This window comes from Rhopilema esculentum, chromosome 4 (genome assembly GCF_057945365.1).
Source record: "Rhopilema esculentum isolate cy_ngs chromosome 4, ASM5794536v1, whole genome shotgun sequence".
Taxonomy (NCBI): Eukaryota; Metazoa; Cnidaria; class Scyphozoa; order Rhizostomeae; family Rhizostomatidae; genus Rhopilema; species Rhopilema esculentum.
Window position 1 is genome coordinate 7226397 of NC_142818.1, and position 22943 is coordinate 7249339.

The 22943-nt window shown below is 33.7% G+C and overlaps 3 protein-coding genes across 3 annotated transcripts; 2 read left to right on the forward strand and 1 right to left on the reverse strand.

Annotated features, from left to right (window-relative positions):
- The first annotated feature begins 1437 nt into the window (after nucleotides 1-1437).
- LOC148960347 (conodipine-P1-like) lies at nucleotides 1438-3755 on the forward strand. The gene is made up of 2 exons (XM_089115949.1): nucleotides 1438-1762; nucleotides 3374-3755. The coding sequence occupies exons 1-2, from the start codon at nucleotides 1583-1585 to the stop codon at nucleotides 3689-3691; spliced, it is 498 nt and encodes a 165-aa protein (XP_088972075.1). The 5' UTR covers nucleotides 1438-1582; the 3' UTR covers nucleotides 3692-3755.
- Nucleotides 3756-8868: 5113 nt separating this feature from the next.
- On the forward strand, nucleotides 8869-10622 carry LOC135691092 (conodipine-P3). The gene is made up of 2 exons (XM_065208845.2): nucleotides 8869-9087; nucleotides 10213-10622. The coding sequence occupies exons 1-2, from the start codon at nucleotides 8905-8907 to the stop codon at nucleotides 10525-10527; spliced, it is 498 nt and encodes a 165-aa protein (XP_065064917.1). The 5' UTR covers nucleotides 8869-8904; the 3' UTR covers nucleotides 10528-10622.
- LOC135691088 (something about silencing protein 10) lies at nucleotides 8950-22930 on the reverse strand. Its single transcript, XM_089116002.1, has 21 exons — nucleotides 22813-22930; nucleotides 21452-21527; nucleotides 21286-21342; nucleotides 20849-20902; nucleotides 20578-20643; nucleotides 20357-20405; nucleotides 20079-20156; nucleotides 19708-19823; nucleotides 19489-19527; nucleotides 19204-19263; nucleotides 18642-18698; nucleotides 17868-17942; nucleotides 17449-17489; nucleotides 16799-16895; nucleotides 16116-16197; nucleotides 15344-15381; nucleotides 14783-14869; nucleotides 14224-14339; nucleotides 13629-13695; nucleotides 12897-13004; nucleotides 8950-12237 (listed from the first exon to the last, which is right to left on the reverse strand). The coding sequence occupies exons 1-21, from the start codon at nucleotides 22824-22826 to the stop codon at nucleotides 12148-12150; spliced, it is 1467 nt and encodes a 488-aa protein (XP_088972128.1). The 5' UTR covers nucleotides 22827-22930; the 3' UTR covers nucleotides 8950-12147.
- Between the last annotated feature and the right edge of the window lie 13 nt (nucleotides 22931-22943).

Consider the following 22943-nt stretch of genomic DNA (forward strand, 5'->3'; position numbering starts at 1 on the left):
GTAAAATCCAAGAACATGATTGCCCTGATGGCCTAGAAATTAAGAAACAAGGGATAAAAATATACTTCCCACGTCTAAATACAGCGTCAGAATGGAAGCGAATCTCTTGACGTGATAAAAGAGGTCGCGAACATTTCATAACATCATTCATGAAATCATAATCAAGAGACTCTCAAGAAACAGTGAGTATTGAAATTTCCAGAACATGAAGAAACTGGAGTACTCAACATCGACCTTTGTTTCTTGTAAAAAAATGAGTGTACTTTGATAGGCTGAAGGTTTCCGGTATTTTGTCCCATATGCATATAAATACTGTGTTTAAAGCAGGCAGCATATGAACACTTAATGTTTCAATATGATAAAACTTAATTTCTAATTTCTCAATTTCCAAAACCTAAGTAGCTTCCTGAGACCCTGTTTACTAGATAGAAAATGGGATGGTTCCAATTGGCACACAAAGCACAACACAGCAAAGCACAACACAGCAAAGCACAACACAGCAAAGCACAACACAGCAAAGCACAACACAGCAAAGCACAACACAGCAAAGCACAACACAACAAAGTACAATACTACATTACACAACACAACATATTACAGCACAACCTAACATACTGCAACACAACACAACCCAACACAACCCAACACAACACAACACAAAACAACACAACACAACACAACACAACACAACACAACACAACACAACACAACACAACACAACACAAGAAATCAAAAGAAAAACTAATATGGTTAATCTAAAAAGATTGCAATGCTATCAGTTAGTTGAAAGTTTAAAAAAAAGCATTGATGTAAAAAGAGCTTGATGAGAAGCATTATTTTTCAAGTAAAGTAGAATATGTGTCACGCATTTAAAATTCTTGGCTTACCATTTTTGCAAGAATTGCATCAAATCATTATTTACTTGGCTCATCAATCAAACAAATTTATTTTAAAGACTTGATCATTCAATATCAGGACACTTCTATTCAATTTTTACCAACAATTCATTTCATTCTATTCCATTAAATGAAGTGGACAAACCATTACAAGGTATAATATAGATGTTTTGGTAGCCCCTTTTTCACGGCAAGAAAATTGAGAGATTCTTTAAAATATTTGTCTTCAAGAATATCCTACACAATACTCAACTCTTTTTTTGCTCATTTCCAATTTAAGAAATCAGGCTTTTTGTTACGTTTTCCTTATAAATGAATGCCGATTTATTGAAAACCCGTAATACGGTCGACTTTGCTGCATTGTGGGAAAATGAATAAAGTCTTTCCTTCTATTTTGCCTACATGGATTTCCTTGTGAAGTAAAAACCATTACAAACAACACTTAGTCAAAAGATTACTGCGGTTAAACAGTCTAGTCTTGGACGTAGCATGCAGGCGTTGTAAGCAGAAGGACCTGTTTATTCTTCAAATGTCTACTTGAAACTGTTTTATTTTTACTAATTGAAAATCAAACAGAAACAGTGAGCCCCCAGGCTAAACTTGTACATAAAAGGCAGCTTCAACCTGAAAACGGCACTGAAAAGATCCTTACAGCAAGAAACCAGCAACAACAGTGACCTTACAGAATGGCTACAGCTTTAACACTTATTGCGTCATTCCTGGCCTTGTACCTAGCGCAAGGCGCTGAGGCATCATGTGTTTCTGATAATCACGTCAACGGTTGCAGCATTCCTCTGAGTGTCCCCTTTCCGTACAAAGCAGCATTCAACCCCGCTTGCTATCGACACGATGTCTGCTATTTCTGTGTAAGTACTTCCTTGGTTTCTTTCTATACTAGATTTTTACAGAAATTTTCTTCCTGGTCGTTTGGGGTGTAAGGTTATATCACGTAAAAGCCAGCTCATGAGAATTTTTGTATCTTGATACATATTGACTTGTATCTTAAACAGGATTACATCATGCATTACGATTTTAATTTTAATTTTTAGATCAACCATATTTTCTCTGAGAGATGTTGTTGCAAACATACTTCATAAAATAAAAACTTCTTACTTCCATTAAGATGATCTGGACCATCGTTCTATGAAAGGTTTCCTTAATTATATGATGTATAGACAAGAAGTTATGTTGACTTTAATCCTTTTAGCAGTAATTTCGTCGAAATATAAAGTTCATAAAGGCAACGAACAATGATGAATCAGGTAGCAGAGTTGAAAAAATTTTCCCTGCTTTCATTAATGTTTTGATTAGTGTCAAAATCAAATTGATGGAAATTCTGCTAATTTATAATTGTCAATAAATGACAAAAGCAAAATTCAAAGTTGATCGCACGATTAGGTCTTCTACATACAAAAACCTATTAAGCACGAAAACCCCTTCTAAGAACAAATAAGTCTAAAAACTCTCAGTTCTGCGACTTTGGATTTATTTAATACCATTGATACATATTAATGATTTATAAGTCTAGTGATTTATGATTAATGATTAATGGTTTCACAGGAGTTAATGTGAAAGGTTTCTGTAGCTTTTGCTTAAGTCGAACTTGGCTGGGATAACAGAACTTGCATTTATATTCCTTTCTTCGTTGAATTTTGATATCAGAATTTACTCTATGTTTGCTGCATAACTTTTTACAAATGTTGCATAAAATCACATTACTATATCTTATTCTATCATTTCTTGAATTGCGATATGTTGTGCGGGATTACATTACATTATTTATCTGATTATTTTACACTTTATTTTCTCATAGTATGCTATGTTCTTTAAATCTGCATTTTCATTTATATTTTTCGTTATATCGTACCATATTAAATCTAACCATATTAGGTTAGGGTACATAATTTCATTTGTCATGATATTTCTGAGCTTTCCTGAATTGTGATATAGAATGTAAAAAAATGTATTTATCACTAACTACAATCCCGGACAAAGTTGTTTAGACAAAATGCAATTTTCACAATTTTCTACTTTACGTTCCCCCTGTAAATCCGAATCCCTCCCTCCCCCCGAATCAATGTTGGATTTGTAGTTCCATAATTTCTACTTCAAAATCATGTATTTAACATCGATTTTGGGGAGAGGGAAAAGTTATTTTTCAAAGGAAAAGAGAAAATATCAACTCTCCTTCAAAAACCTCAACTATTTTTTACCGGGATTGTAGCTCGCGAAGAAAGCTTTAATGACATTGAAAAGTGTGCTTATCGAGCAGTGTCCTCGTCCTTTCTCTCAGTGTGACGTGACCTCTAATCATAATTCCGAAACATTGAATTACAGAGAGCCGGCAACCCCCCTCACTCTAAGTTAAAATTGTCTTGTCAGTGACTGGAACCCCTAACCAACGAGTCATCCCTACATCTTTCTTTTCATAATTATCATCTATATGGTGAAAAAAGCTTGTTTTTCTTTTTAAACAGGGTCAAAAATATGGCTGGTCAAGGGCTGATTGCGACAGGGCCTTTAAACGTGACATGGAAGCAATTTGTGTAGCCACATTTAACCGAAAACGATTTTTCATATGGGAGAAGACGAAGAACCTGCTTCATCTATCAAGTGAAATCGCTAAATGGCCGATGATAATTGGAGATCTTCCAAACTGCAAACATGGTGCATATATCTACTATCTTGCAGTGAGTTATTTTGCCCAGGATAACTACGAGAGAACATCCCCGGTCTGGTGTTTAGACCCTTGTGCAAAATCAAAAGGAAATCCAAATTTGAGCAACAATAAGTAAACACTAGCTGTTCTTATGTCATTAGATCACTGTATTTATTCAACAAGCAAAATAACTTAACTGAGTCTTGTTTTTCTATGAATGCCTTCTAAATTCAAAGACAGTACCTCTAATTTGAACATGGAAGGGCTAAGAATCAAATTTGATAAAAATTTCGAAATTGACCCTTCTAGAATGGTTGAAAGTGCATCTGCTAGAACAAAATTTTACAAATAACTATTACTTACAAATTACTACATTTCGACGATTCTCAGAAAAAACATTGATTATTGATTTTAAAGGTAAAATTTGGGAGTTGATGAGTCATGCTAGTGACAGACGTTGGGGAAAGAAAGAAAGGGTTACCTTTGGTTCAGAGTGCACGGCGGTGTGGATAATAAGAATCTGTTGTATTGATCAAGAGAATTTTGCTTCCTAAACAGAAATGTGCACCTTCTTTGTGTAGAGTATTTTCAAAACAGAAAGTTATCAACTGAACTGATGACTGATGCCAATAATAGAGAAATAATAGAAAATGTACCTAAACAAGCTAGTAAATAGATCAAGTACAGTCAAGCATTAAATAAACAGTTTTTCAAAAGTACTTAAAAAGATGGTCAAAAAATGTACCTCTGAGAAAGTGGGGGGGGGCTGCAGCCCCCAGTGGCGTCGTGCCTAAAATTTTGAATCAAGTGACTAAAGCTGCCACAACGCCGAAAACGTAAAGGCATCGCTATGTAGACATGTTTATAAAATATGCAACATGATTATTTTACCAATAGGGAATGCCAATGACCAATATCATAGTTTGGATTTCTTCTCAGCTTTGAATCGTTGTGACAAAAACATAAAGATAGGATAATCTTCATTATCCTATTTCTTTGGACAAAAATAAAACATCTTCGCTGCAAAGTGTAGCCTAAATGAGATGCAAAAAAATCCTATTTTCATCTGCTTGGTTTAACAGCTAAAAATGACTTTTTAAAAAATGTCTTTATGTTCTATCGTTATTATGTAGCTCAAAACATATCCTTACTTAAAGCTAAATGAAAATATATAGCTATCGTTACATATCAAGACAGCCGAATTTTCAACAGTTACTGTAACTGCCAGTCTACTGCTCAATAGATATATAGATTGATGCATCTGTCACAAATACAGTATTCCCTTACTTGTTATTATTATTAAAAAATAAAGTTTGGTTTCTTCTAACTATATCTGTTTTAACATTTTGAAGATCTTTGATCACAATAACTAATAATAAAAGTGATACATAAGATATATAATGCAAGGTATAATATAATGTCTAACGCAATAAGTAATACTGTATAATAGGTAAATTCTTTGCAAAATTTCTAAGTACCATTTTCTAAGTTCTTTCGTTGAGCTTTCTTTGTAGCAGCTCATCTTACAAAAAAAGTCATGAGAATGATTTGAAGTTTTTCTGTTGGCTTTGCCTTATTTTTTCAATAGAGAATTTTATCAACGATTTGGTGAAATTCGCTATTTGAAAACTTATCGAATTGATTGAAAATGAATCCAATTGAAGCCTCTGGATACGAATATTTAATAACCGGAACAACATTCTCAGGTAAAATCTGATGAAGTTATTTGTTTCCAGGGTCAGTGTTTTCCGAAAGCCAGGTTCAAAACTGAATATGTAAGATTGCTTCTTTGAACATCGAAAACAAAAAATTGTAGCTTTATCGGTTTTCAAAATTATTTTCACCAATCCAAAAAGTAAATTGAAAATCAACTGCCCAAAAAGAGAGTTTTTGCAAGCTAAGATAAGATAATCGTAAATACTGTACAGGCCTATTCTAATGCTGACTGGAAAGCTATAATTATAAGGCATAATGAATAATTAAAAGGCATAATTTTTCTCATACTTTAATTCTTTGCTAAAACAAATCAATGACAATATTAAACTCCAACATTTTCCAAGCAGAAAGTAAATATGATATTATCGTATTTATAATTGAAACATTATAAATCTCAATAGCTGAGAATCACGTCAAGACCAGCTACTCATATGATTATTGTATTTTGCTCTTTGCGCAGTGTAGAAGTTTAATAAAATGCAACTGACTTTTTCACTAGCAGCGAGGATTATGGAAACAGAGAAGTTTCTTCTTCACAAAAACTAATTTTCTACAAAATGTGAATATATTCCGTATTGGCTGAGGGAGAAAAAATACTGAGCCTTCAAACGTCCGTGGCTGCATTTCTACAACCAACTGCATGAATCTTAAATCGAATTACAGCATGCATGAATCTTAAATCGAGTTGCAGCATGCGAGAAAAGCACAAATTATGCTTCCATTTACCAAAATATTCTTTCAATACTTACATATCTATCAGACTAGATTTATCAACTGGAATTCTTTACAATTACAAGGAAGCTTACTTTTGCAAACATACCACAAAACATGTAATTATCCGGTCGTAAAATCATCAGAGTTCAGAAAACGCTTTAACCTTTCTCTGGATGAAAGTTTGCTCCTATTTGTCTTCCGCAAAGCTTTCCTTGTATCTTTTCAAAAAAATTATCTTGTAAAATAATGAATTAGCAATCCCAAAACGACTGCATTGCTATACGCTACATAACTTTTTCCCGTCTCACAGCCCTGGAACACTTATGTTTTCTGGATTCTGGAAATATCATTGTTCAAGTGTATCATATGGATGTTACCAACGGGTTAAGAAACATAAGGAAGATGGTAAATTGTTTTTCGATGAACAGAGGGGTTGCAAATGCTTATCACCTAACAAGACCCTTGTTGATAGCAATAGTAACATGTTATCCGGTATAAATATGGTATTTTATTATTATTAATATTATTATTATCATTATTCCCTTGAAATAGTAACTAGTCAAAATTAATACGAAATTTCTTCGATAGAGGTGAGTTGAAGTGGGCATCATTTGCACGAGAAAGAGATTTGCTGAGAAAATTTCAAGGCTGAAAAAATTTGTAAATATAATTTTTAGACCACGATATTCCATTTGCTTAAAATTTTTATTCATAGTCTATATCTCCATCTTATAAATTTTTGAGCCCTGTGAAATTCTATCGTTTTTAAGTACCAGCCTTAAGTTAAATTCACTGTCCTTCTAGCTGCTATATCAACTGTTGATTAGCACATTTGCGTCACAATCCAAGCTTTGCCTTATCTTTTCTCGCTGGTTACAAATCCCGGACAAAATTGTTGAGACAAAATGCAGTTTTTGCAAATTTCTACTTTACGTTAACCCTCTAACTTCGATTCCACCCTTACCCCCTGAATCAATGTTGGGTTTGTAGTTCCTTTACATTTTCTTCAAAATCATGCATTTAACATTGAATGGGGGGAGAGGGGAAAGTAAACTTTCAAAGTAAAGAGAAAATACTTTTCTTGAAAAGTCTCAACTATTTTTGTCCGGGATTGTATGGCTACACGACATGACATCAGCTTGTCCAATGACAGCATTGATGTTTTGCTTAATTAACAAATCTAAGAAAAAAGTGATACATTTATGGGAAATGCAATCCTGCAACATTCATTGCAATGCCGCTATTTATACAACTGTGGGACTGAACACGCAACGTTGGACGTGGAATTAGACGTTCTTAGGGATATTTAACGGCGGTCTTTTTACGGTATCAGCAAAACAGTATTAAAAAATTAGAAATTCATTAACAGATATCATTTGTAGATATTCTTTGCACACACATGAAAAAATGATACACGAAAAACATTGATGGTGTTGATTCAAGGCTCTTTTTGTTTACAAACAATGGTGTCACCGGATAATTTACCACCCTTCCTGTTTTAATGTACTGTATTTTTGGAAGTTGTTGTATCTACGTTTAGAAGGACAGAAGAAAAAAGAAAATTTGTCAGTATTGTCACATTTTGTTTTGATGACATGGTAAGGGAAAGTTGATGGTCGACAAGTTATTTCAACAAGCAATGGCTGTAAAAAGTACAAAAGGGGCTTGATAATGTAACTTAGGCAAAACATATCACATTCCTCAGTGGCCTATTCGAAGTGATCTAGGGCCCCGTTCACACTGCTCCGGATTCCAATGAAAACGGATAAAAAAGTATCCGTTTACACCTTGCGTTCACACTGCTCCGCTGCGAAAACGGAGACTTTTGAAAACGGAGACTTTCGAAAACGCAATTCGCAGTGTGAACACCGAAAACGGATACTTTAGAAAACGATAACAACAACAACACCACAGCAAGGTGCTTAGACCGCGCCAATTTGAACAACTTTTCTTAACATGGCCGATTCACTCGAAGTTATTACACTACTTGGAGGAATATTAGTGGCAGTGACTTGATTGAAAAGTTTATTAGCAGTTGCAAGGTCTGTAAACCAGTTCGTGGCGTTTTCCTTTTATATCCAGAGCGGAGCAATGTGAACGCTTTATCTTTTTCACACCGTTGTCAAATGTATCCAGAGCAGTGTGAACAGGTAAAACAGATCGATATGAAAACGGATAAAAACGAATACGGAGCAATGTTGCTTTTTGTAAAGACTTGCACTAAAAGTCTGTTTATGTCTGTTTGGTCTACGTGGTTTTTTAATTACTATTCCATATTAAGTTGTAAAAAGCGGAACACTGTACACGTTTACAAAGAATTGCTAGCAATAAAACACCAGAAGCTGTATCTGAAACTGATAATGGAAATCATTTTCTCAGTTAGAATGTGCTTTAAACTCTATCACTGCTAATGACAAATGTTTCAAACTGTTGAAGGAAACAATAAAAACAACGCAAATCAGTGGGTATCTCTATTTGGAAACTGCTTGCAGTCAATTTACACACTTTCAAAGTTTTAAGAGTTCGAAACCAACGTTTTAAAAGCCCTACTTGAGCAGTATCAAATCGAACAAACAGCAAAGCTCGATAAAGGGGACTTTCTATTCATTCAATGAATCATAACCAGATTTTTTTCCAAACTATAAATTGCTAATACCAGAATCGGTTTGCCAACGTCATTTGATAGAAAGGGATTAATTTCCATAGTTCCCAGTTAAAAGTAAAAAATATGCTTCATAAATTTGTGAAACAAAACAACTTCAGATATCTATATTCATTCATTTAAAATTAATTTAAAGTATCGAGTCTGTTTGAAATTAAATACAAACATTGGAAACCTGTACAAATAAATTGAGATGGGCAGCGCATGTAAGTCTATAAGTTCAGACCAGGCTGGCATTTGATTGAAGGAACGCCAAGATGCAGACATACAAGGGAGCTATTTTGGTTTTTGTGACTCTAGGGTGTTTCATTGGTGGTGTCTTGTCTACTTGTCCTGCAGATGTACATGTTAATGGCTGCAGCATCCCATTGAATGCGCCTTTTCCATACAAGGAGCTATTTAAACCTGTCTGTAACAGACACGACGTTTGCTACATATGTGTAAGTACATGTGCTACATATGTATCTATATATCATCACTGACATCTTGGTTTTCAAGATACAAAGGCATTTTAAGCTTCCTAATAAAAATATGAGTTGATTATCGTGTTTAGGTGTAAACTTTTAAGATTGCGTGACGATGCTTTAGCAAATGTGTGTGTGTGGTTTGTCTTCCTTGCAGATTAGAGTATAAACTAACTATTTAAATTTGCTTTGTTTAGCTTTTTAAACAAACTAATTTTGTTGCGAAAGCCTTCGCTTGGAGGTAATAAGCAAGAGAATTACCATATTGTCAAGTTTCATCCGAAAAAGACATTCATTAAATCTATATCGATACAAGATTAAGCGTGAAGGAGTGACAGTGTGAAGAACTTTAAAAATCTCTGCTCTTGTTATCGGTACTATTCTGCCTTTCTGTTTCTATTAACAATACTTAAAATTGCTGGAAACTATGAATTAAAGCCCTCGCTTAATTGCAAATTCATTCACTTAGAAATTGAAGATTCACATATATCAATTCTCTTAGATCTCTACAGCTTTGTGATGTTGATGATGCTCTTAAAGGAACTGAACGTTAATCTAATGTCTAAAATTGGGGCAATTGCTTTCTTGTTAGTAATCGGTAAACGCGCTGCATCGCTTCTTGAAGGTATCCGATTTACTGAAGAGTGCTTGATTCAAAAGCAAGAGCTACACTTATTGAGCAAAAGTATTCCACAGGCTGAGAAAGAAATGGCGGCACTGTGGCAAAATTTTTTAGCGAACCAAAATTCAAATAGCCGCAGAAAGTTTCAAGATAACATGTTGTGTTATGCACAAAAGGCTTATACAAGTAGAAATAAGTAAAAATGGCAGTGGAAAGGCTGCTCCTTCTTCAAGCAAAGCACAATGCAGTGTTTTATGGTAACCAAATGTATTTGGGACCATAGAAGTATCTCCAAATGTACTTGGGCATAAAACTAATGACTTTAAGCCAGTTTCAAAAGCTTCAGTTAAATATATTTTTTGGTCTGCTTAAATCCAGCAAATTTTCTGCTGTTATATCTGCTTTGACATCGTTATAAATTGTATGAAATCAGAGCCTAACTAGAAACAATATATGTGTATACAACTTTTCTTTTTCAGGGAAATCGCTATGGCTGGACTAGAGAAATCTGCGATGTAGCATTTAAGCGTGACATGGAACAAAAATGCACCGACAGATACAACAACAGAAAACGGTTCTTCAGCTCTATTTGGAACGGCATAACGGGGGCAACTAAGGTCGCAACAGAGATTGCCAAATGGCCTTTTATTCGTGGAGATCTTAATCATTGCAAACACGGGGCTAAAATATATTACGAAGCCGTGAAGTACTTTGGAAAGAGTTACTTTGTCTCAAGCTCTCCAGAATGGTGCAAAGAAGAATGCGCAAAAAATGCTGGAAATCCAAACATTTAAGTGAACAGAAAACGACAGAAATATAGCAGAATACACTGAAAAATTCAATCTGGAATATAAAATGATTATAATTGTAGATATATCGTAAATATAAATTTCGTTTTTTTGATTTTCAAATCTTTTTTCGAATAATGAAACGAATTGCAACAAAGTTGCGCTTTTTATTCGACGGTACAGAATGGAGCTGAGGGTCTTACCGCCCATACCTTAACGCGAGGGCTGTATCAAATTTGCCAAACACCTTACGAGATTTCTCGGGAATTTTTGCTCGAAAGCAAAATGATTTTGTCATTGCTAGACGAAAGATATCATAAACGATTATCTTGATTTTGTCGTGATACATAAAAGCTCGATGGATTTTTGAAATTTAGCATGGACAGTATTATGGATATTCTGAGTTTTGGCAAAAAAAGCAAAATGAATAAGCACTGTTCTGGTACTAACTCGAATATATTTATAGGAAATAAACTTGTTTATCAAAGGCTTACGGTATCCTAGTGGATTTAAGGTACCTTTTGCAACAAGAGAGTATATTTTCGAAGCACCCTATGAACAAAAAACATTTTGAAAACCGACAATACATTTCAAAGCTGGAACAAAATGCAAAACAACACATCTTGCTTCGATGGTCGAGAATGTTTTTGAAAAACACACTTCATAAATTTTTAAGAAGTTAAGAAACGGCTTTGGAAACATGATTTAAAAACAACCACAGGAGAAGAATCACGGACGAGCATTGGTAGAAAAACCTCTCTAAGGACAACATGATTCCATAAAGGAAGAAATTTCGCATATGTTTATTTACAAAGGAAGAAAAATTTCACTAATTTCACTTCAAGTAACTGGTTCATTATAAAAGAGTTATTCATGAAAATATTTCCTTTAACATTTCTATGATAAGATATCATGACGTAATTTAACATTTCGTATACAAGCCTGAATAGCATTCTATCTGATATACAACAAAACATAAAGTAAGAAAGTTTGTACGCACAATCAAAATCTGTCAAATCATCAAATATGTAGGTATGCTCGGCTATCATAAATAACCCATAATAAACAAAAGAAATTGGGGCTTCTTTTTTCTATTGACATTTTTTCTGTTTTGAAAATATCTGGAGGTAATCTTCTGACAGCATTGCGACTGTTTGCGAGGTTGAGTCTATGATGAAGACAGATGTCTTGATAACCGAGACAAAGGCATGCCTAGTTTTATGCATCTTATCTCGTAAATGTTTATGATTCAGTACAATAAAGTTGTTAGAAAGAACCGAATCGAATCTCACTCAAGTTCTTACGCAAGGGAATCTCTTCTTCAACAAAATATGACAATTTCTATGACAAGATTTGACGCATAATACCCAGCTTTCACTTAATTTATAGGGGTCTGGATCACAGGCTATACATTTACCGATTGTCATTCATTGTTCAGTATTGTAGACACTGAAATGCGGTTAACTAGGATCAAATGACTACTCCTCATTGAATTTAGCGAGCTGAACATGAGAAAATGGCACCGCACAGAAAATAGCAGTCTGCTGAAGCGGAAAGTACAGGTTTTAAAAGGACATATCATCAGAAAAGTAGTTGTTGTGATACCGTAAAAAAGGCACAACTAGTTTATTTGATTCTGACGCTCTTGGTAACTCTCGCATTGATTCCAGACATCTCTCCGCCGTAATTTGAAGCTTCCATTCTCACCAATGGAACCTACAATAGAAATCAAGATAAATAATTTTTTTTCAAATCATGAAAAATGCTGCTATCTTATGGAAATTTTCATTTGATAATATTTACTTCCAAAACCAATTAAGATAAGTGATAAACACAAACATAGTCGGCGTCTGTCATCGTTTTGTTTTGAAAACAATACTACAAAATCTAGAAGACACAAATAATACAGTGCAGCCTAAAAGTAACAGAAAACTGCTTGATAAAATCATTATAAATGCTTTAATTCTCACATACATGGAAATCCCGTGCAAAGCCCTGTCGCAGAGAGAAAATATGAATTCCTGGAATAACCTCATCCTTCAATGTGGATATTTCAGGGAAAAGCCTAGACATTTCCTTTAAAGCGGGTACTAAGATTAGGATAAAAGGAATCGAATGATTTTTTGAAGCTTGAAGATAGGGTTCCTGGTTTAATATCCATCAATGATTTGAAGGAATCGCTTAACCAACTTTGCTTTTGTTTACTAGCCAGATATACCCCAGCAGAAAGTGTCCTCTTTAATTCTAACAAAATAACTTGCAATTTTCCCGTGTAATGAGTTTGAAGGTTGAGATAAAAAATGAAACTGAACGATTTTGTCAGTTTGTTGTCTACATGTGTCTTGAATAGCAAAACAGCAGTTCAAGATTCGCACCTGGCTTTTTCGTTTCACTACCGCCTTTTTGAATTTCATTTTGTGTTTAACACGGGGGTTTCGATGCTCCTTCTTTCGCTTCCTTGTCAATCCTTTGTTTTTAGCCATCTAAAAATAAAACACTTCAATTAATTATCTTAGATGAAATAATAATTGAAAATGATTGATGGGACGAGTCTTGTGATGAAAAATGAACGGAAAGGAGATAAATTGAAAATATATTGAAAATACCACTGGTTATGTCTACAAGCAAGAACAAGTAATTAAATTTTAATTCGCTAATCTTTGCAAGGAAAATAGCATTTGGGAAAAAGATTATTAAAGATAATCGGGAAATGTTACACTGAACAAAGAAATATTCATAATGGCAACAAACCAACTCTGTTATGTTTCAAGGGCTATGTTGCTGCTATGAAATATTAATGCATGTTTACGCATGCGAATCGGGGCTAGTTTTGTAACAGTAATGCAATTATCAATGTCAATGTCACTGTAACAGTAATGCAATTATCAATGCAATTAATGTTTTATCAACAAACCGTATACGGGCAAAATTTCATATGTTTCAGAAACTTATTTTGTTGAATTGATTACTGATTTAAACTTGGTTATTTATACACATCTGTCGATCAATCAACTTTAATTATTTGAAGTATAGTCGTTATCTTAGCTGTGTTTTTCAATTATAAAAACTAAAACGGGTTATCACAGTTTCCTCATTTGCGAAATTACCTCATACGTAATTCCCCTCTTGCCGTCTTCATCAGCCTCGGATTCCCCGCCTTCTTCTTCTTCAACACTAAAAAAGTAGATAAAGAAAAACGTTCTTATAAACAAAGGCATTTTATAAATTACTTTCAGGATGCCAAATAGCCAAAAGTTGCGCAGAGTCATCTGGATTTAAGTATTTAGTATACGAAAACCGAAGTGAATGAGGCAGGACTCGAACCAACGAACCGAGGCCAAGTACGTCATCGTATTACCAACAGAGCTCGAGTCCTGCCTCGTTGTTTCAATCGTTCACATTTTCTCTCAGTTAATCAAATCCTGTTCTTCTTCAACATGCTAAGTGCCGTTATGAACGAGTGCGTAAGAATATCTCCTAGATTCTCGATGACATCGGCAAGCTATCTTGAGTTACAAATATCCCATTTGTGCTTGCTTTGCAAACTAAAGAAAGTAACGTTAAGACATAAACGACTATCAAAGCGATCTCTTATTCAAATAGTTTCAAGTTAAATGCATATCATGCAAGAGTATCGAATCCATAAGAAAATACATTAACTGTAAAAATGATAAAAAATACAACAAGTTGCTGATAACATACTCTTCGGATGCTTCTTGCTGTTTCTTCTTTTTGCCTTTCAGTTTATCGGACACACTCTTATAATAATCCCACGGGTCTTGAGTCGGGTTTTCTGCACTTGGCTTTGTTGCCTTTACCTTGTATTAGAAACATACCAATAAACAAAGAGAAGCATGAAATATCACATAAAATAATCATACGGAATCGCAAGATTTTACAAAATGATGGTCTAATAGATGACCAAGTGTAAGGGTCATCATAATGCCGCCCTTATCTAATATTAGCAAACGTTAAGGACTATGTGAGTAGCAATACATTGACTTTCTTTCTAGTCTTCTTAGCATTGGAAAGAGTCCTATCTACAGGGGAAAGCTGAAATGAATAGCATGACACATATGCAAATCATAATCAAAGCGAATTGAAAACATTTCCATTGGGTGCGTGCTAAAAGATGGTCACACTCTGATGATAATTTTTCATATTTCCGCAAACAAAAGTCTCTTGAACTGTGCTATTCCTTACATAAATACATCAGTTAATAATTCTTCGTGCACATCAAAATTTAATAGTTCAATCTGACCTTTTTCGCTTTTGATTTCTCGTTCACTAATGATGGTGTTATTATCGTTTTCATGGACTTGGCTTCCTCAGCATAGCTCTTCAAATTCTGTACATGAAATGAATAAAGAAAGAATAAAATATTGAGAAGGAATATTAACAATCAAAAACGGCTTATTTATTAATTTCACTAAAATAACATAGAATATTTTACAATTCCTTAACATTTTGCCAAAGAACCTATTAAATTAACCAATAGTAAACTGTGGATACATAAGGAAAAATTGAAAATTTTGAAAATTTCCTAGCTTCTCTTAATCCTGTTGCTTCATGAATATTAGCAATCAATCGGATTAAAATTGGAACATTTATCTAAAAAGCAGATGTGAATATCGAAAGTGGCATTTCTGCATCTTGTAAAAAACAAAATTTTGAAAATATCGAGTAATGAACACTTCGTTACAGAAAACTCGTTGTTCAGTAGGAGTTCAGAACGTTTGGTTAAAGCACTTCAAGTCAAGGAATCCGACGAAAAAGTGTTCGAGACTTTTTGATTGTTTTGTACTTAAAAAAATAAAGTTACCTGACTAGCTTCTGTATCATTCCCATTAACAGCATTTTCTGAGTAATAAATCAAAATATGATATAAAATAACTTTAAGCAAAATGATAGAAAACAAGCTATAAAATAAATTGTCCAATAACAATGAAATAACAAGATTGTGAAATATAAACAGAAACCAACCACTGGATAAATTAAGCCAAATCTATTACTTTTCTATTATTTTCATTAGGTATTTACCAAAATCAGCACATTCAGACCAAAAGGAAAAAAGGCTAAGCTTGCTGCACTAGTTCAAGCCTATATCAAAGTTGGGTAATGACCACGCACAGATTATTGTATATAAAATGATATCGATAAATAAGCCTTATTCAAATTAAAAGGTTAAAGGCACTATGTCCCGTCAGTCAACCGTCCAGGGCTTTGCAGCGCGTTTATGATCAAGAAAACATTGCGAATCAGTAATACGTTGCCGATTGGATACGTAAAAATAGGCCTGTTGTGTAGTCCGACGAATGAGACATTTAAATGGCCAGCGAGATCCGTCGGGATATAGTGCTTTAAAGTACAAACGTGCATTCAGATGTGCTGATCGTATACTGAATGACTCTGCTGTAAAGGATTTGTGGACAGCTGAAGGGGGCAATCAAAGAGAGAATATCTGAAGCATAAATTTATTGGCTATGAAATTAATAAAAAAGCGATTTAAATGAGTAGAGCCTCGCGTATATAAGGCATCGCTAATTAAAGGTGGCATCCCTACAAAAACACAAGATCACATTCAATTAGATTACCATTGACTTTGGAATTCTGTTGTAGAATTTTCATCATTTGGCCTTCGAGCTGCTTAGCCATGGGTTCGATTTTTTCCAAAAGCTAACATTGTAAAAAAGGAAATAATTCTTTTGAAAGAAAGTACGATTACGCAATTTGAAATAAGCAGATATGACAAGCAGTTTGTAGATCTGGGTTTAAGATACATTTGTAAGAAATGCACGGGGAAGGATAAGGGCAACGCCACAGCTCAGAAGACACTCAAGGTAAGTTATTTCTCGATTGATGCGTTCTTAAAAGGCAATCAACAGATACTAAATGGGCATAAGTCATCTTTCAATCAAAAATTGGCCAATCAGTGAGCATGATTCCACTCGCAAGCTCAATGATTGGCTAAATTTGATTGACATATATGGCTTACGCCACTTTTATACTATCGACTGCTTTTTACGTAAAAAGTTTTCATTGGCAGTTGTTAGAATCTAATTTATTTAATTTGGACAATAATAATAAAAATAAATATCATCATGATGAAATAATATCAATCAAGATGTCAATCCTTGACAGTTAGACTACTTTAAGTTTGTTTATGTAATACTTTGCAAAAGAGTTTCGCAATGTTAACATAATCTGCCTAATTATTGATTTCACATAAACTTTTAATACAAAATAATTTATATCGTAATGACTAATTTTCACTTACAGTTCTGTATTCAACAATTTTTTCGATAACCGGGTGGTCTTTGACATTTTCTCGCTTTGCTATCAGCATTAGATAGAAACTGATATTCACACAGTAACTAGGATAAAAATAATGCTATTAAACATCAATCAAAATTAAACACGAGACAGAGTAAGAAAACAACTGATTCCTCAAACAGTCAGCTGTAGAACGGCTTCGCTCAGTATCAGGGCTCATTAGAACGGCTTCGCCTAGTATCAGGGCTCTTTAGGTCACTGAATGAAGACCTAAAGCTGGCCCAGGGCAAATCTTTGGCTGTCAGTGGCACTACAAGTCGTGTGAAAAGGAAAAAAGTACGTGTGAGTCTTAGAAACCCTGACAGTCTTAAGAAAGACCACTGAGAACACCTTTGTTAAAAACTAGTCAGTTATACTGCATACGAATCACAGCATCCGTGAATTCATGTCTATACAACAAGGATACCTCTCTCAAAATTCATTTGCCATACGAATATTTCGACGTTATAGATAAGCTAAAGTGTACATGAAAGCAGTGTAAGTTCCAGCATTGATTATACTCCTTTTGCATTACATCGTTGTAACTTTTTCAATCAACAAAACAAAATCTATAATAAACTGAAAAAGCGTATTAGTAATACACAGAAAACTTACTTTAAAAGAAGCTGATTCATCACCTCGATGAAATCTCTTCCCTAAAAATCAGGAAAGTATCAGTTGATTGCTATGTGCAAGGATTCCAGGATAGATCTCCTCCTTAAGATCTTCCCTTAATACAATTTACTTGTGTCTTTAAGTCATTTTGTTTTGTAAGTCTATTTATATTTTATTTGTATTGCATATTATAATGTAGTAATTGAATTCACATTACATAGAAGTGGAATCTTACAAAAAATTAAAAATAGGGCTGAAAAAGGAATCTTCTCAAAAGTGCTGGGCTTAAAATTTGTGGAGAGAATCAAGAGCAAGGAAATAATTCTATAAAAATGGTTCTATGAAGATTTTAAGTATATTCAGTAAAAAAGCGTTTTCGTCTAGTTCCAGTAAGTAAATAGAAGAACTAGGTAACAAACCTCTTTAGATATGATATTTTTACGCGTTCTTGCAATCACCAAAAGGGGATGATACTTGCTGATTACGTCATTCAACTACAAACCAAGAACAAACAAAATATGAAGCTGCATGTACCGTGAATCCCCTAATTTCTATTTGCAAAAATTAATTTTTTGGTGGGGGCTTATTCGAGGGGGAGGGGGCTTATTCATAGTGACCAAAGGAAATTCTTGTTGACCAATTGAATGGAAAAAAAGATAAACATGACCATTTTGAGCTTCTTATTACAACAACTGATATCATTAAAAGAGTTACAAAGTGCTGTTTGATAATCTAACAAATATTATAATCTTTTATCATCACAAAAGTCGCTTTTTTGCTTTTTGGTCTCCAGTCAAAGAAAGTAATACTGTATAGCTATTGTTCTGTGGAGGCTTTCTTAAAATGCGATATTATTCTGCAATAATGCTTCCCTTGAGGGGGGGGGGGGGGGGCTTATTTGCAAAAATGATTCTTAGGTGAGGGCTTATTTGAGGATTTACGGTATGTTGTCTAATTTCTAATACTCACTAAGGCATCTAATAAGCTATAAAGGGGTGTAAAGCCAATTTAAAAGATGAGTTTGCTAAGGAGGGTAAAAATAACAAGTATGAAAATTTTATATGCAGTACAGGAACTTTGAGCGACTATTAGCAAACTAAAACCAAGTATTGGTACCACACACAATATTTAATTCTGAATTTAATGGAAAAGGACACAAAAATCAATTGCAAATTGCTAATAAAAGTTCTTACCCTTGCTTGATAATCGTCCAAAAGAAGAAACAATTCTGGAGACTCTTTCATTAAAAGCTGAAATCCAGTAAATAAAAACAATAAACAATATTAAACGAATGCACATAAAGAACACAAATGAAGTTTCAAAGACAAAATAGCAAAATATTTATAGAATTTAAAAAGGAGGAATGGAGGACGAGAGCTTCTGGGAACTTTACAACAACCAGAATGGGGAGGCAGTGAAGTGGGCAGAAGGTGGAATAAAAAACCAATGATGAAAATATCGTTATAAGAATATCGTTAGACCACCTAAAAAACTAAGAAGACTCAAAGTGATAAAAATTTCTGGAGTTTTATAAATGGGAATGAAAGCAAAAAGAATTTATCAAACAAATAAAAGTAATCAGCTAATCAAAAAAACATCAAAAAGAACATCCCAATGAATGGCAAATGAAAATAAGTCTTTCCAAACATCAAACTGTTATATATATATTTCATTAAAATTTGAGGCATAGAAATATGCATGCAGATGCCATGAGAGGCTAAATCTATGATAATCTTTTTTTAAAAAAAATTTTACCTGAATTTTTTCTTCTTTTGAAAGTTTATGCAAATCTTTGACAATCTGTGTTTCCATATCCTATAAAAATAAATATAAAAATAGGAACATAGAAATAGAGAAAAAACCTAATTACACCATTGATATAAAAAATTAAAAACATTTCCAAATTACAACACAAAAATAGCGTAATTAAACTATATACTAAATTTTCATTCTTTTGGTAGGTGGCTGTAAAAGTAATTGTTAAAATTTGAACAAAAGGAAGAGTGTTACAACAAGATGATAACAAAAATCCTTGATTACCATATCAACAAGCTCTTCATTCTCCCCAACTGGCTGCTCCTAGAATTCAATAGATGCATTTTAGCATTTGTACAAAATTGGGCATATTTGTAATGAATATGATCAAAAATAAATAAAATCTTATCAATGAAAGTAGAATCTTAAAAGGAACTTCAAAAAAGATGGAAAAAGACAATTCTCTGCAATGAAAAATAGCATGCATGCAAATCTGAACCATACCTCAAGATCAAGATAATCAAAATCTTGTTGATCAAGGTGAGATATCATTCTCTGCTGTAAAGCCATTGCTTCCTTCTCCTCTTCCTCTGCAACCACTTCTTCTTCCTCAAAATTATCTGCAACATCATTACATTTATTTCAAAGCAATTCACTTAAAAGGCTTAAAGAGGTAGGATAGTCAAGGAAACAAAAATTGAAAAGCCTATTTAAGCAATGGTTTATAAAATTAAACTAGAACCTCTTAAACAATTATAGTCATGCATAACATTTTGTCCTGAGTTTTTGAAATCTGACAATAACAGACCATTGAAATCAACAGGTAGATAAAATATCTGGGTTGTGAAAGGATGTGGTTGATAAAAACAACTAACCAAAATGAGTAGCATCTTTAAGATCAGAGTCATAAAACTCCTTCTTTTTTCTTCCCCAAGCTTTGCGGCTAGGCAGTCCTTGAATAAAAATAAAAGAGATTAATGAAATAAAGCTAACAGAATCCAAAATTCTATCATCTGACATCACATTACCAGTTAACATAATATTTACTGACATCTGGTGAAGTGACCTCACTGTTTGTGAAAATAAAACTTAAAACAGAGTTTCAAAAAATTGATAATGAGCAAGTACATTAAGTAGAAGATATATTTCATACCAGCTTCCTCATCATTTTCATCTTCATCTGCCAGCAAATCTTCACTGTCCTAAAATTCATAGAGCAAAAATTATGTAATGTTCTTCAAGAACACATAAAAAACTTCATGTATCTATGTCAAGTCCTTCATTGAACATTGAACTAAAACAAAAAAAGGAAATTTCAATATCACAATCAGTTTCTAAGCTTAGAGTTTCAGTCACTTTAAGAAAATCTCTCACCTTATCATTTTCTTCTTCATCTTCTTCATCACTTTCATCATCATCAAGTTTCATTATTTCATCTCCCTAAATACAATTCACGAAAAAGGAACTTTTTAAACAAAAAGCTCTCACACTTTGCATTTTTAATGATCAACTTAAAAACACAAGTTTATGTTATTTTGAGTGGAAAATTCAGGATTTCTGATGTTTTCTAGCTAGATTATCAAATATCCACAAAAGAAATTTAGAAACAACTTATCAGCATTATATCAAGAAATGAAGGAAAAACCTCTTCGCTATAAATGTCTTCATCATCAGGCTCAGCATCACTGTCCAAAAGAATCTGCAAATTGAATTTGAAGTTGCCAGATTTGGTTGGAACTAACTCACTCTGACTTAAAAATTAAATGGCTAGCCTAAGAACAAAACAAGCCTCATATTTACAACTCTGGTGAATAGGTGACAGTTGTCCCATTCTGTCCATTTGTGAGTGAGACAGACCAGCAATTTTACCAGTTAAAAAATTTTCATAGAAAAGGAATAAGCAAATTTTGGGTACCCTTGTAGGCGATATCAACTGTCTAGAGCCCTAACATATGAGATACTAAATGTTGAGTTTGTTTATTGGTGTGTCTATATACATGATCAATTGCTAAGAACAGATTAACAGTTCTAGGATACATCAATCAAACTTTAAAGAAAATTTGATAATTAGAGATATGATACCTTATCTTTCTGTAAGGAATGCTTCTCAATTTCATCATTGTAATAATCTTTTGACCCCTGCAAGAATAATTCTAATGAGTGAATAGCTACATGACAATCTCAAAAATAACCAATAAAGAGAGGGTAGCCACAGTCGAAAGCTGCAATAAACATTTAATCTACATACAGGGTCTGGCAGTGGCATTCTTGAAAATCCATCATCTGAATCCTCATCTTCGGCTTTCGAATTCTTGCTTTGCTTTCTTTATAAAAAAAATTTAATCATTTTTAGCACCAACATCAGTAGGGTAGAGTATTTTATCATAAACAGGAAGAAAAGATGGAAGATGAATTGTAGTCAGGCCTTCAGATGATTGAACAGATTAAAGGGTTCATGTCAAACAAGGTTGGAACAAGTGTACTCACAGTAAAAATCACTGTGAAAGATTCAAGTGATGTTATACCACAAACTATAACAGCTGTTTTTACAAGTTTTATTTTAGTTCAGTGGCATCAATGTTGATCTAGGGGAAGGGGGATGGAAAAAGTGATACTCAGGACAAGAAATGAAATGACAAGTGGGTAGAAATTTTGGCAGGCAAGACACTTTAGTTTTGGTTTTTTTGTTGGTGTCCAACATTATAGTAGAAAAGAAGGGGCTGGAGCTAAGAGGCTGAGCCCCTTTGAATGTAAAAGCTAGTTACTATGACAGGAAATGAGTAGAGACAACTAGGAAACAAGTGGGCAATGTACTGTCTTTCAACTTAAAAAGTTAACATTACTACTACTAAATTCTTTTTATTTTCTAAAATTTTTTTGTGCATTCCAACATCATTTTAGGTATTCGTAAATCCAAAAATTTCTGGGGAGGTGCATGTCTCTATATCTCCTAGGTTGAAGTGCCCATGGTGCAGTGCAAATCAGTTCAGTTCAGTTTATTTCAAAATTCAACAAAAACTACAATTTAGACCACATCAACCACATTAACAAATACAACTATAATTACAACAACTATAGATATAAGCAAACAAAGAATAATAACATGAAAATTATATAGTTTGTTTATCAATAGATAAACTATTGGGGAAAGATCGCGAAGTCCCTATTTGATTACATTTTTCATTATTACCAATACAAATTTCTTAGAAGTGTGTGGAGGGCAGTTATACAATCGCGCAATCAGGCGAATGAATTTGCCTGCGCAAGAAACAAAGTCAAAAGTATAGAGCACACCAACCTGACCAAAACAAGCTACCAAGTGAAGGTACTTGATTTAAAGCCCCAAAATGTACCTTGTGTTATTTTATTTTCTGCCTTATTCAAGCTTTTTGCTCAAAATATACAAGGGACACACAACCACCCCTCATCTGAGTTTGAGGGTGTAACAAGGTGGTAGTCTCTGCTCCTTATCTTCTCTTTTCTTATTTTTCCAATTTGGATTTTAATTATTTTCCACACATTGATTTTTATGTTTTTACCTAAAAAAAATTTGCTGCAACATAATTTCAACAATTCATTGAATGTCTTAAGTAGATTTTCTATCCTTACCGTTTCTTTCCCATATTTCGTATGTTTGTTTTTGTCACACTTTAACAGATTTTTGATCGAGTTAACACATGTGGAATAAGGGAATTTCCAATATTTAGAATGCCTCGCAATGTTGAATTTTCTAACGAAAG